We start from the raw sequence: 15,139 nt of genomic DNA on the forward strand, positions 1-15,139 counted from the left end.
GAAACATGTCCGAGAGGAGCAGCAACGCCGACCCACGCAAGGGAGATAGGGAGGGCTCTGCTGGCAGGGCAGGAGAAGGGGAGGCAGGACTTGGACAAGCACGAATTCCAGCCCCAGCCTTTGGGATATATGGTCACCCTAGAAGGGGCTGAAAGAGAGAAGAGTTGTCCTTCCCACCAAAAACCCTTTCAGCAGCAGTGTGAGGACATCTAGACCCTTCAATCCACTTCCTGTCAAAAAATATAAACTGGAAACTTGGCAGTACTCCATGTATAGTTCTTGCAACAGAGCGTTATTTGAGATTTAAATGCAAGCATAAAAAGGTAAGAAACAAATTAAAATGGTAGAGGAAAATCCCCTACTTTATCATTTCCCCCTATCATTGTGCTAAGAACTATTTTTCAAAGTGGAAAAACTCACTGCCTACCTCCATTCACTGCGATTGTTGCTCTTAAAAAAAATAAAGGGGAGGGGGCAGGAAGGAAGTATAATCGATAAGCCATTCCAGGATGTGGTTTGTACTTATAGGGACTCACTAGGCTGGGGCACTTCTTGGGTGGTTGAAAAAATAGCCTACCTGAGACAAATATCTCCAAGTAACAATCCATTCCCTCTTTTGTGGCTTATGGCTACAGTACCCATTCATAAACTATTCATTCCATAAGACCGAATTCTAAAATGCCCTTCTGCACTCTGAGCAACTGCTGGAGCTCTTACATTGCATCCCAATCCAACAGTGGTTACAGCCCTCACATGGTATTAAAATGAAGGGTGGAAATGAACTGTAGTGGAAGCATCTATTTAAATCACACCAGTCAAAATATTATTTTCAAAAAAATGTTGGCATGCCACTAGCATGCCTGACTCCAGCTATTATTACCACTGAATAGTCCACTGAATTCCTCATGAGGCGAATATATCACATAGACTGAAAAACTAGTTAATGGAAACCAAATCTGCTTTTAAAACTGTGGGTCGCCACCTCTCCCTGTAAGGCAGAAAAACTCACAACCTGGGTAGCAAATCAGCATACAGGAATGGGATAAGATGACATCCCTCAGCAGTCTGATTCCTAACATAGCCTGTGAGTCTGAACTGCAAGTATTGTAATTAGCAGCCAGTTCTCAGATCTCAGACATTTGGCAAGGAGCTGCTGCAGCTCCTTGAAGCTAATGTCCCTGTGGGATCAGGAGGGAAGGAGAAAATGAAAATGAGTATCCTACCAGGCAGGGATGTAAGCGACTAGTCCACTAGTCAACTATCTGATAAGCAAAAGCTTTTTAGATAGTCGACTAGTCCCTCGACTAGTTGCTCTCCCACCTCCCCCCGCCTGCTGCTTCTGATATAGGCAGCAAAGGGGCAATCAGGAGCTGGTGCTGAGGGAAGCTGGCTTAAAAGCTGGTTCTCCCCAGCAACGTCTCGCTGGGGGGCAGGGGAGGCAGGAGGGTCGTGGGGACTGGGTGCGAGCTGGGAGCCTGCTGGCTCTTAATACATTTAAAAGGCAGAGCCACTAGTTGATTAGTTGATTAAACTAAATGTAACATCCCTAATATCAGGTGCTGACCAAGCACACACCCCACTTCAGGTCAGTGGAGAATGTACTAGTGGTGACAGTGTAGAAAATCTAAAGAGGAGGGGTGAGCAGCACATGGAGGGAACCCATGTGGCTGGGGGTGCTTCAGGAGGGAGCCTGCCTCAGGGACCCTATTGGGCTACTGGGCAGGAGCCTCCTAAAATAAGTGACTCTGAGCCTACACCCAGAGGTAAGAAATACACACTCCATGGTCATCTAAACCAAATAGCTCACTGATATTTGCTCTCTGTAATACATGACTTCAGCTTACTATATACTAAGTCATGATGATCTGTAATTTCAGAGGGACAAGAGCCAGAAGCACTTAAATGAATCCTTATCAAAAGGCCCCAAAGTCTCTTGCCTTCAATGGCAATAGTTTGTTCAGTTCTGGGCACCACACTAACCAAGAAAATACTCATGGACTGGATGGAGATAAAGAAGACAGCAACAAAACCAACCATGAGGCTGGAAGGACTGACCAGTGAAGAAAACTAGAAGAGCTGGAATATTATCAGCTTTGGTAAACAGAGACCCTAATAAATCTTGAAAGTATAAACATCAAGGAGGGAGAGGAATTATTTAGAGTGGTACACGTGGATTATAGCTAGGTGAAATGAAGAAAAAGAAAATCCTAGAATCCTAGGGTTCGAAGAAATTTCAGGAGGTCATTGAGTCCAGACCCTTGCACAAAGCAGGATCAACCCCAAGTAAATCATCCAAGCCAGGACTTTGTCAAGCTGGGACTTAAAAACCTCTATGGATTGCAATTTCACCACCTCCTTAGGTAACCCATTCTAGTGCTTCATCACCCTCCTAGTGAAATAGTTTTTCCTCATATGCAACCTAGACCTCCCCCACTATAACTTGAGACTGTTGCTCCTCATTATGTCATCTGTCACCACTGAGAACAGCCTCTCTCCATCCTATTCGGAACCCCCCTTCAGGTAGTTGAAGGCTGCTATCAAATCCCCCCTCACTCTTCTCTTCTGTAGTTAGAAGAGAAGAGAAAGGATTTGGTTAGAAAATTAAACCCAAATCCCTCAGCCTCTCCTCGCAAGTCATGTGCTCCAGCCCCCTAATACTTTTTATTGCCCTCCATTGAACTCTCTCCAATGCTTTCTGTCATGAGGGGCCCAGAATTGGATGCAATACTCCAGATGTGGCCTCACCAGTGCCAAATAAAGGGGAATAATTACTTCCCTAGATCTGCTGGCAATGTTTCTACTAATGCTCCCCAATATGCCATTAGCCTTCTTGGCTACAAGGGCACACTGTTGAGTCATATCCAGCTTCTTATCCACTGTAATCCCCAGGTCCTTTTCTGCGGAACTGCTGCTTAGCCAGTCAGTCCCCAGCCTGTAGCAGTGCTTGGGATTCTCCCATCCCAACTGCAGGACTCGTAAACCTTATCAGATTTCTTTTGACTCAATTCTCCAATTGACTAGGTTACTCTTGACCCTATTGCTACCCTCCAATGAATCTACCTCTCCCCCTCACTTAGTATGATCCACGTGCTTGCTGAAGGTATAATCCATCCCCTCATCCAGGTCACTAATAAAGACACTGAACAAAACTGGACCCAGAACCAACCCTAGAGGGACTCCTAAATGTTAAACCTAAATGTAGGTTTAACCCTGGGAAACAATTCGGAGATCTATTTTTAGCATGGTTTCTCAGGGAAGTGGTGCAAGACCGATTGCTTTCCACATTTAAAACTAAGCTGGATGAAGCACTAGACTATATGCTGTCTGGAACATCCAGAAGGATGGACTATGGCGTCTGATCTTCTCCTCTCTACTTTTTCTGATTCTGAATTTCTGAAAGAAGATCACAGGAATTTGTGACTCCTTTACATGAGACAAGTCAAAATCAGCCCTGGAATTATGAAGTGGAAATGTGCAAACATGGTTAATATTGCCTTCAAAGTGTTCATTACAGCTTGAGTGTTCAGTCAGTTCACTGAACACTCAGGCTGGGCGGATAATTAGCCGGCTGATTCTCTCAGACATTCCTATGAAGCAGAGATAAAGGCCTCAGAGACCTGGCCTCAGATCTTTCCTTAGTATCTAAATGGCTATTTACCATGCTCTGTCTCAGCATATTCCAGAAAGCAGTGATACCCACCATGGGAGAAAAGGATGCCAAGCACAGCTTTGGCCTATAAGCTAAAGCCTCCAGTCTGTCTGCCCTTTCTGAGGCTAAAGGGTGCACAGTATTGCCCTGTCTACCAGAGATCCTCTTGAGAGACAGTCAGTCACAAATTGAAATTATAGATCAGGGGTGGGCACGATATGGCCAGCAGGCCAGATTCAGCCTGCCACGCCATTTGATCTGGCCCGCAGCCCGCCTTGGCAGGGAGTGAAGAGGCAAGGGACTTCCCTCTACACACAATGTGTCCCTGGCAGGGGCAGGGGCAAAAAAGTTCATGCTCTCCCCCACCCTCAGGCTTCGCTCCCAACTGTAACGATTGGCCTGGGGGTAGGGGAGCATGTGTAACGTCTCTCACCCCACCCAGGGACGCACAGTCCTGAGCGGCACATGGAGGGAACCCGTGTGGCTGGGGGTGCTGCAGGAGGGAGCCTGCCTCAGGGATCCTATTGGGCTGCTGGGCAGGAGCCACCTAAGATAAGTGACTCTCAGCCAGAGCCTGTCTCCGGTACCTCAGCTCCTGCCTCTTGCACCCTAGCCCCTCCCACTTCCCAACTCCTTGCCCACCCAAATCCTTTGCACACTGCCCCAGGTCACAATTCCCTCCCAGACTCTGCACCCCCAGGCTACACCCCTTCCCCAGGTCAAAATTCACTCCTGCACCCCATCTCCCTCCCAGACCCTAGAGAGTTTTTTTTTCAGTGACCGTGTTAAATGACTGTATAAATTTGCAAACAAATAGGTAGTATTTATTTCTCAATAAAAATCAGAGCATGTTGCACTTTCAGAGTATTGTGAAACCCACTACTTGTATTTTCTTCAAAAGAAGCACAAATAGCATCCACCACCCCATCGAGGCTTTTGATTTTTTTTTTTTTTTGGTTAGGAAATAAAACAATTTATTTGAAAATGTATGATGTACCCATCTTGGGATATTTTTGGATGATTTTTCCAAGCACGCATGGCCTTGACACCTGCTAGACAATATAATGAGTCCAGGGAATGAATTCTCAGCTCCTGTGGCACTTGTACTATTTCAGTAAGGAAAAAGAATACTTTTCTGCATAATACATTCATTTTTGGCAGTATGCTCTGAGCACAGAGAAACCTCATAATGTCACTCAGCCGGTTATACGAACAGCAGCCGTTGTGTCGGTGGGATGCAAAAAGCCAGGAAATGGGTTTGTTCGCATTGCTGTAATACATAAACATGATTGCTGGCGGTTGATGCCCACCTGCTGGGCGCTTCATGCTACATCATATGCAAGTTATGTCACGTTAGACTGGACACAAAGAGCAGGCAGGGAAAAGGAAAAGAGCGATGCTGGAACCACAAGGGAAGCAATAAACACAGATTTTATAGGTGAAAACTGACTCCCTAAGACCAAGGGGCCTCTGGCCTCTGGCTAAGGTGGGAGGGGAGCAGCTCTGCACTCCCAGATGGGACAGGGTCTGAGGTGGAAGGGGTGGGGCTGGAGCAGCCCCAGAGTGCACTGTGCCAGCCACTCCACCCCCCAGGCAGTCTTCAGAGCCACCCGGAGTGTGTGGTGTGGTGCTCCAGCAGCAATGTAAAGGGCCCGGGCTCCGGCTGCGGCTGCTCTTGAGGTAGCGGCAGCAGCCAGGAGCCCAGGACCCTTTCGAATTGTCAGGTCCTGGGGCAACTTCCCCCTTGTCCCCACAATTGGCAGGCCTGCTCTAAACTTGCTTCTTCCATGATACTTGAAGAAGGAATGGAATAAATTATGATTCTTAATGTGAATAAGAAGAATACATTGCTATAGAGAAAGGGGAAAAGTAGGTTATTTTAGACAGCCATACGTACTCAGGCCGAACCCGAATAACCATGTCTTTGTAATGCCGCATCCTACAGTTGTATCCTGTCCAAGCACTGAGCTTCAACTCTTTACGCAAGGCCCCTTGGTTTGGATTTTCAAAGGAGTCCCACGGTTAGCAGCAGCAGGGCCAACAACCACCGTGGGCCCAAGGGCAAGGCGGTGGTGGGAGATTGCTCTGCGCCCCTGGAAGTGGTGGGGATGAGGGCAGAAGGGGCAGGGCGGAGTGCAGTCGGCCCTTAGCCGGCCCCCCCCCAGCCCTCAAAGACACTCAGAGCTGTGTTCTGGTGCTCCCGACTGCAGTTCAAAGGGGCCTGGGGCTCTAGTGGCCACTGCTGCTACAGTGGCAGCGAGCTCTGGGGCCTTTTTTTAATGGCTGGGACCCATGGCAAGTGCCTGCTTTGCCCCCCCATCAGTGGGCCTGGTCAGAAGCAATTTAGGCCTGGCTCCCCAAAGGTGTTTTGGGGCCTGAGAGTTAGGTGTCTAAGGTATTGATTTCAATGGGAGCTAGATGCCTGAGTATGTTGGAGGATCTGAGCCTTAGGCACCTAACCCCCTCTGAAAGTCAGTGTTATTTACACACCTATGTGCCTATGGCACTTTTGAGAGTGGATCGTAGGGTCTGTCTACATTGGAGCGGGAGGTGCAATTTTCCAGCCTTCACAGATATACCTGTGCTAGCTCTGATGGAGCGAGGGTGCAAATAAAGAGAAGTGTAGTCACAGGGGCAGGATTAGCTATTCTAATACATAGATTGGCTCTCAGATGGGATTATACCCAGGGTGACTAGCCCATCCCCTCCCACAACTACACTCCATTTTTGGCATGTTAGCATGGTCAATGATATATGTCTGAGCTGGAAATTATACCTTCCAGCTGCAGCACACACAAACCAGTAGGCTTCTAAGTCACTTAGGGCTAGCTGTATAAAGGGATTTAAGTGCTTAAATGCCATTTTAGGTGCCTAGGTGTAACTTTTAGATCTTCAAAACCCCTCCTTGGCTGCCATCTGACACTGCAGGCACCTATCTTTCCATTGGGAATATCCCCAGGAGCCTTAATTTCTGCCGGGGGGTATGCACAAAGCTGTCAAAGTCCTGACACCCAAATTGCTTGGCACCTAAGTCCCTGCTCCAGTGACTATGCACAAATTTAAAGGATCTAGCCGTTAGGAAATTTGGAAATTTTACTTTTCTTGTCTTTCTACTTGTTCCATAAAGCATGTGACACTCTCCTGGGCTCTGAAACATAACTAATAAAACCAGTGCTGGATCGTCATAGACCACCTGCCTTGTAGATTTCCTATGCTGCAGGGGGAATTCCACTGAACAACATCTATGAGTTCCTGCAAAAAGGACCTTCACTTCCTATAGGATGAGAGGAATTTCAACAACAGCAATAACAACTCATTAAATGACTGGCATTGCTTAAGGCATTGTTTTAGGTATGATGTTGACGTCAAACAAACTTTTAATGCACTGGATAACATAGAGGGTATCCATACACGTGTTGCTTTCCTTTCTGTGCTACCTTGAACCCACCTCTTCTAGCTAAATAAGCAGAGGTGTTAATGATGTCCTTTGCTTTGGGTGCAGGATCCAGACCAATGCATCTCCTGAATAATATACAGGCAGTCCCCGGGTTACGTACAAGATAGGGACTGTAGGTTTGTTCTTAAGTTGAATCTGTATGTAAGTCGGAACTGGCGTCCAGATTCAGCCGCTGCTGAAACTGACCGCCAGTTCTGACTTACATACAGAATCAACTTAAGAACCCCAAGCGTCCCCAAGTCAGCTGCTGCTGAAACTGATCAGCAGCTGATTCCAGGAAGCCCGGGGCAGAGCAACTCTGCCTCGGGCTTCCTGTAGTCAGCGCTGGTCAGTTTCAGCAGCGGCTAAATCAGGACCCCTGGGGCAGAGCAGATGGGGTGCTGTTGGGTTGCTCCAGTAGTGCCGCTCCAGCAGCACCCCATCTGCTCTGCCCCAGGCGTCCTGATTCAGCCGCTGCTGAAACTGACCAGCAGCGGCTGAATCAGGACCAGAGCAGCTGGGGTGCTGCTGGGTTGGTCCAGTAGCGTCCAGAGCGGCGCTGCGGGACCAACCAGCAGCACCCCAGCTGCTCTGCCACAGGCGTCCGGAGAAAATCCTAGTCTGCTGGGGGGGAGGGCGGGGCGTACTAGCTGCGCCCCCCCCCACCCCAGCAGACCAGGAAGACACGGGCGGCGGACCGAGACGCAACGCGGTCCCGCCGCCTGGGTCCTCCGCGGCTTTGCTCCCCGTCTCCCTGGTCTACTGGAGACCTGCAGACCAGGGAGACGGGGAGCAAAGCCTCTGAGGACGCCGGCTGCGGGACACCCGCGGGGCGTCTGGGCTGTCCCGCTGCCGGCTTCCCCCGCGGCTTTGCAAAGCCTCGGGGAAGCCGGCAGCGGAGCAGCCCAGGCGCGCCTGGGGTGCCCTGCTGCCCGAGCCCCCCCCCCCCCCCGCGGCTTTGCAAAGCCTCGGGGAAGCTGGCAGTGGAGCAGTCCAGGTGCGCCTGGGCTGCCTCGCTGCCCGAGCCCCCCCCCCGCGGCTTTGCAAAGCCGCAGACCAGGGAGACGCAGAGAAAGCCCCAGAGTACTCGGGCGGCAGGACCGCGAGGTCCCGCAGTCTGTGTACTCCAGGGCAGCCCCGTTCGTAACTGCGGATCCGACGTAAGTCGGACCCGTGTAAGTCGGGGACTGCCTGTATTACATACTGCTGTCAATTCCACCCAACATTCCCATTAGAAACACCTTTCACCAGCCTTTTACTGAAGGCATATTTACATTCAGCCCCTTTGATTTACTTAGTTTTGGCACAGGCACTTACATCATCACATTTATTTCTTTTTTAAATTGTGAAGTGCTGATCACTTACCGATCATTGGAGACTCTATAAAACTCCATGCATTAGTCTGAGGGACATATGACTGCAGGACTCCAGCTGCTCGACCAGCTTCATTAACCCCACCAAACACGTAAATCTTGCCACCGCACACAGTGGCAGCCGCAGAATGCACAGCTTTTGGCAGAGGAGCTATTGTCTCCCACTGATTGGTGATTGTGTCATACCTAAAGCAAAACCAATAGTAGTAAGTCCAGATAATACAGTGATGGATGTGCTGTAAATGCCTGACAGATTGAGAGACAGGCAGCTAGACAGACAGATAAAAGAGACCTGCAAACATATCTTCTAACACCAAAGCAATCTAACTAGTTTGGTAGATTATGCAATTAATGATTCTTTCTATCCTTTAAAGAAGATAACGATAAAGGCACAGAGAAAATCAGATCTATTTACTTCATAAGCCTCTCCAGCCTAATTATAGCTTGGGCTAAAGAAATTCAGGACACCTTTGTCAAGATGACTTCCACTAATTAATTTCTATTAATTGAAATACAGTAAGATTATTCTTGCTAATCAGTGTGATGATATCCAATAGCAACCATAGGCCAGGAATTGTTAATATACTTAAATTGTTTAGCTTGTGAAGCTCATCTCATCATCAAACATAATGCAACATGATAGCTCTTTTTACTCTAGTTAACTAGCTATTAATGCACATTTTGTGCATGTGTAAATTGCCTACATTTAATTGTCACTGTATGTAGCAAGCTGCTACTACACTTCATTGCAGGATATTGCAAATGTTAATGGGGATTTTGCTTCTGGAATAAGATTTCCTCATTGTATCCATTTTTAACATGTAGCACAACTGAAAAGAATATGCAATAGAGCACTAAATTAGTTTTAAGGTCATCAGTATCTGATTTAATTAAGCCATTGACCATAAGGATATGCAGTTAATAAACAACGGATTAAGATTCATTTTAGACAAAGTCACAAGATCAGACATCTATTTTTTAAAATAATGTGGCAGTGATCCAAATAGCTCTGGTAAAATGAGCTTTGCAGACAGTAGAAAACAACATGGTGCAATATTTCCATGTAACGGCACATTTAGTCAAATGGTAGTTGCCTAAATGGTAGTAACTCGGAACATTTAATGACACCCATAGAGCTTTGGGTATGTTCAATAGACAACTACTCTTAAATTCCTAGTCTTCTGAAGCTCTTTCTGAAACTGACATCTTCGTTCCTAGTGATATTCCTTCTTTGTGACCCATGTTTCAGTCTGCCAGGGGATGTTTACACAACTTCAGGGAATGAGCTTCCCAGCCTAAGCCCGCAGACTTGTATTGGCTTGCGTTAGTGTGCTAAACCCAACTGGGTGGAAATCTGGAAATCGTGCGGACACTGCAACTGGTGCAGCAGCCTGAACTCTCAGGTTGCAGTGACAAGGTGGGTTTGAAATCCCTAGTTCCAGCCTGAGCTGGAACATCAGAGCACAGTCTACTTCTATTTTTAACATGCTAATGCAAAACCAATCCACACAAATCTGTGGATCCAAGATGGGAGGCCTGCTCCCAGACATAGAAATATCCATACTGTCCAAATGTGGAACCACACTGTGGATAACAGGCAAGATTACAAGGAGAATAAAATAAGGTACTGACAGGAACTGATTTTTTGCATTCGTAACATTCCAATAAAAAATAAGTGATCGCAATTAATTAATACAAATGAAAAACCAAAATGGAGGTACATTTTATTCAACTAAAATGAGGGAATTTCCATATAATAATGAGTACTGGGAAGTGCTCTTTCCAAAGGTTTTCACTACCTCTAAACTCTTTTTTAAAAGAATTTAAAGTAACAGAACCCCCCCTCCCCAAATCATTAGGAGAAGAAAGAGAAAAAATATCAAATAATATGGAGGCAGAAACATATAGTGGGGGCACAGTCCGGTATTATATTTAATGTTAAACATTTCATGACAAAAATAAGGTACCAACTCTGCATTTTCCTACTAAAAGCCTCACTTAAAAACTTATAATTACACATTGAACTCATATTTGATGTAATCATAAGGCTAGAAGGGATCTTGAGAGGTCATTTAGTTGAGTGTTCTGTATTCACGGCAGGACAAAGTATTGCCTAGACCAGAGTAGGGAACCTTTTTTGGTCCGCAGTCACTGACCCAGAGAAAAATTAGTCAAGCTAACATTAGTCAAGGAAGCAAGCAAGCTAAAAATAAAAAACAAACAAACAAAAACAAAATAAAAAAACCTCACTACTCACCTGCTCCCAAGTGAAAAGCAAAAAAGAAAAAAACCCACCTCACTACTCACCTGCTCCTAGTATTCCCAAATTGGGAAGCAAAAAACAAACAAAAAAACCCAGCCCCCTACTATCTGACACATGCTTAATTCCTCATGCATCACACTAAAGCTCCGTGACAGGGGTGTGTGTGTTGAAGCTTTGGACTTTTGGTCCATGGTGCAGAGACTTGTCGCAGGCCAGATCAAATTAAGCTTGGGGCTGGAAGCAGCCCATAGGTTGTAGGTTCCCCACTCCTGCTCTAGACCATGCATGACAGGTGTTTCTTTTACCTGCTGTAAAAAACCTCCAATGACAGAGATTCCATAACCTGTGTTGGCAATTTATTCCAGTGCTTAACCATCCTGACAGGAAGTTCTTCCTAACATCCAACCTAAACTGCCTTTGCTGCAGTTTACGCTCACTGCTTCTTGTCCTATCTTCAGAGGTTTGTCCGAGTCAGCACTACAACAATGGCTGCCCGTCGCAGGGAGCCATAGCCTGTAATACCTCTAAGGCTGGCATAGGGGGCTCTGTCTGTGAGGTGGAGTGTTTTCCATATAGGGGCATGTAAATTAATAATCTTCCCCTGCTCGCTCCACCCATTGCAGTGAAAGATCAGCCAATGGGCTGACTTGTGCTCAGGCCTGCTACTCCACCCACTGCAGCAAAAACCAACCTATGGGGTGATAAGTTCACAGGCAATAAAACAGGCAGGCAGCCCCTCTCTCACTGGGGATTCGCATCGAGTGAACGCCTGGCCTGATCACCCAGACACCTTGCACCCCCCGCTCTTGAGTCTTACTGAGTGTACTCCGAGTTGGTCGACCCGAGTGGAGACAGTTTGAGAGCATGCGACCGGTACTTGTGTTCCTGCTGTCTCCAGAACTGGTATAACCCCCCCCCCCCCCGCCATCATCCCTATCCTAATTGATTTCTTAGTTGTCCTTATTGCTTGTCAAGTGGCAGTGGTTAAAAAGTTACTAAGTTAGTTTATAAATAGTTGTGGTTTAGGGTTTTTACTGTTTCCTGGTATAAAGTTGTGTAAATAATCAGCCCCATGGACAATACCAGTGTTAATTCAACTGTTCCTAACCCCTGGGCAGTTATTGGGAATTATTGTGATTTAGAAAAGCCTCAGGGAATTGTTTTGTGTTGTCTGGCAATCTGTTTAATTTTTGTTCTGATGATTGTCTGGCGTCATCAAAATAAAATCAGTTTGTGCTTTTTGAAACCTCCAGTTGTGGTCTCATCCTTTCCGGCATCCCCTCGAACCTCATGTATTACGGGGACTGACAAGGTTAAGAAAATTCTCCGTGTAACAATCTTTTATGTACTTGTACATGTTCTTGCTCAGTAAACCTAATTATTTTCAATCTTCTCTCAGAGGTCATGTTGTCTTGACCTTTACTTTTTTCTGTTGCTCTTCTCTGGACTCCCTCCAATGAGACCACATGAAATGTGGCACCCAGAACTGGACATGATGTGGAGTAGAATGGAAGAATTACTTCTTGTGTTTTGCTTACCACTCTCTTGCTAATCCATCCATTCAGCCATTCCAGAAAGATGTTTGCTTTTTTTGCAACAGTTACCCCACTGACTCATATTTAGCTTGTGATCCCAGATCCCTTTCTGCAGTCCTATTCATGGCAAGATTAATTTTATCCCAAAATAGAGATGGACAAAAATAGTAACAAAAATAGTTTGATACACTGTGGGCGGGATACATTTAATTACCGATTCTCCCCCAGTAGTTCTCGTATTGGTAACTGATCTGCTGCCATCCCTGTTTTTATAATGAAAACAACTAATTAATCCTCTTTTTCTTCTTTGCCTTCATCTTGTCCTGATAATCAGTGTCAACAGGTCTTGTGCATCATCTGTAAACATTCCTGTATCTTCCAAGTTGACAACAACCTGTAGTGGGTTCAATCCCCTTGAGACTGTGACCTAATGTGCTGGTCATGCCCTGAACTCACCTACCTGCCCTCTAGGGCATCCCACCACCCCATCCTGCTGGGCCAGAAGCTCTGGTCTCCTCCACTCAAGGCTCAGAGTTGGGGCAACAACCTCACAGCAGTGCAACACAAATACTAAACAAGCTCAGCTCTGGGAGGGCTCAGTTATAAGGACATTGACAACTCTCAGGAACACTGCTCCAAAGAGAACCAAAACCCTGAAGCTCTTAAGGTCAGCTCCCTTTATCAATGAAAGAGAGATATGCACAGTGATTGCTCCCTCTTCATTTCCTTCTTTATCTAAGCCCTGCTGCTAGTCTTTGTCAAGTGACTACTAGTTTTCGTATTCTTAAGCCAACCTATCCCACATATGGATAACATATCCCACATCTCATCTTCTCACATGACACAGCCATTGTTCTATGCAGTATTGTTTTAGCAGTGTTGACCCATAATATTAAAGAGACAAGAGGTCAGGTATATTTTTGAAAAGCTTTCAATGAACAGAGAAATCTTCAGGTCTTGAAAACCTTCCTCAGATACTCAAGAATGTTACAGATTATTTAGCATAAGGAATTAGCACAAGTCCTAAGGGACCATTCAAAGTAAAGTGGCCCATTATGACCCAGACATCTCTGGGAATACTCCCTCAGCTGTTCTGTGACGGGGGCCACCTGCAACTTGGCTCATAACATTTCACTGAGTAACCTCTTGTCTTTCCCGTCCTGCTGTCCACCTGAGTATTCTCATTTCAGCAGCATGCAGTAGATGTATACTCTTTCTTACTGGCCAACATTCTGACCCATAACTTGTGCTTATACTATTATTTCAGCACATCTTCAGAAAGATACATGTTCTGGATTTAAAGGCTTCAAGTGATAGAGAATCCACCACTTTGTTAAGTAATTCCTCCCCTGGTTAATTATCCTTACTGTAAAAATACATGTCTTACTTCTCTAGTTTCAATATCTCTAGCTTCTGCATGCATCCATTCAATATCATGCCTTTTTCGGCTAGATAAAAGAACGGTCTACTGTCAAATATCTGTTATTCAGGTAGCAGGGACACTTGTGGAACATAATCGCATCACCTCTTTACCTTGGATAAGCTAAGTAGTTTTAGCTGCTTAAGTCTCTTTGTGAGATGTTTTCCAAACACCAGATCGTTCTGGTATAGCTTCCATTAACTCTCAGTGTCCACACAGGGATTTGAACCAGATTAACTAAATTGGTTTAAAAACAGAATAAAGCTAAACCCATGCAACTTTCTTATCCACACAAGAATAACAACCGTTTTATCACTTGGCTTTCTGCTCTTTTCTGTTTACTTTCTTCTTTTCATTCTTGTTAGCTGCACCTTTAACTGCCACTTTTACAATCATGGTGAGTATCTTCTGACACCTCTAACGACTCCACTCTATTCAATTGCTTACAGCCAAGAGAATTAATCGAAATAATATCCATCTTGAACTCTTTCCTTGACTCAAAGCTCTCATTTGACTCTGCTATTTACAGTAGCAAATTAAGACTTAATGGAATCTGAATCCCAGCCACCCAGAGGCTTCTCTCTGCAAGAATGGTCGCAGTAACTTTTGGCGCTCTGCTATGCCAGTGTTAGCTCCTTCTTGCCCATTTCCATGCCTGTGCATACCATTCTCTTACAATGGACATACCCAGACCCACTGGGTCTACTGGCCTCAGCCCCGACAAGGGATTAGACCTACGTTCTCCTGCTTTCCCTTGTAGGACTGATCTTTCTTTCATCTCACTCATCTCATTTAGCATATGCTTTCTTTCCCGTCCTTTCCCCCACAATCTCAGCATTAATGGCAAGACAGGCTTTTGCTCTGCAATTCTGTCCTTTCAAACAGCTGTCTGCCTCCATCTCTTTTCATACCTCAACTGAAAAAAATATCTCCCCCCTTTTCCTCAGCCTCTTAATTTCTCTCCTTCTAAAGCTTCTAAAGTTAAACAGAATGACTGACTGCTTTATGCTATCATTATCAGTAGTTTATAGACCACCAACCCTTTTCTATCTTATACATTATTTAACTTTGGAATACAATTTTCAGGAAGGGTGCTATGCAAAATAAAGCTTCATTGTGTAGTATTGATCTGCACTCCAGATGGCTCACATGATGTTTAAAATCATAGTAATGGTTTTGCCTTTTTCATTTCCTTCTGACTGTTCTGAGGATTTGAATGAACTATTCTTGGACAAAGTTCTATACGTAATTTTGTTAACAGTAGGCTTGGAAACAGTGGGTAAAGAGGCAATTACAGATTATTTTTATATTTAATTTTTAAACTGTTTTCAGTGTGCCCATATAAATTAAAATAGTCAGTTCTAGATAAACCTAAAGGTTTATTAGAACAAAGGAATGATTCTATAAGTCACCCTGTGTTGTCCAAAGAAAACTACTCCTAACTGCATTATGCTTTCTAGATA

The 15,139-nt window shown here is 45.4% G+C and overlaps 1 protein-coding gene across 3 annotated transcripts in view; it reads right to left on the reverse strand.

The window, feature by feature from the left end:
* KLHL29 (kelch like family member 29) overlaps window positions 1-15,139 on the reverse strand; it is a 581,254-nt gene that overhangs the window by 22,626 nt on the left and 543,489 nt on the right. For all 3 annotated transcript variants that reach the window (XM_089777034.1, XM_075923421.2, XM_075923423.2), the window contains one exon: window positions 8,451-8,644. In XM_089777034.1, the coding sequence (XP_089633160.1) occupies window positions 8,451-8,644 (194 nt within the window). The remainder of the gene's footprint in view (window positions 1-8,450; window positions 8,645-15,139) is intronic.

Source organism: Pelodiscus sinensis, chromosome 3, assembly GCF_052426305.1.
Source record: "Pelodiscus sinensis isolate ZL-2025 chromosome 3, ASM5242630v1, whole genome shotgun sequence".
Classification (NCBI taxonomy): domain Eukaryota; kingdom Metazoa; phylum Chordata; order Testudines; family Trionychidae; genus Pelodiscus; species Pelodiscus sinensis.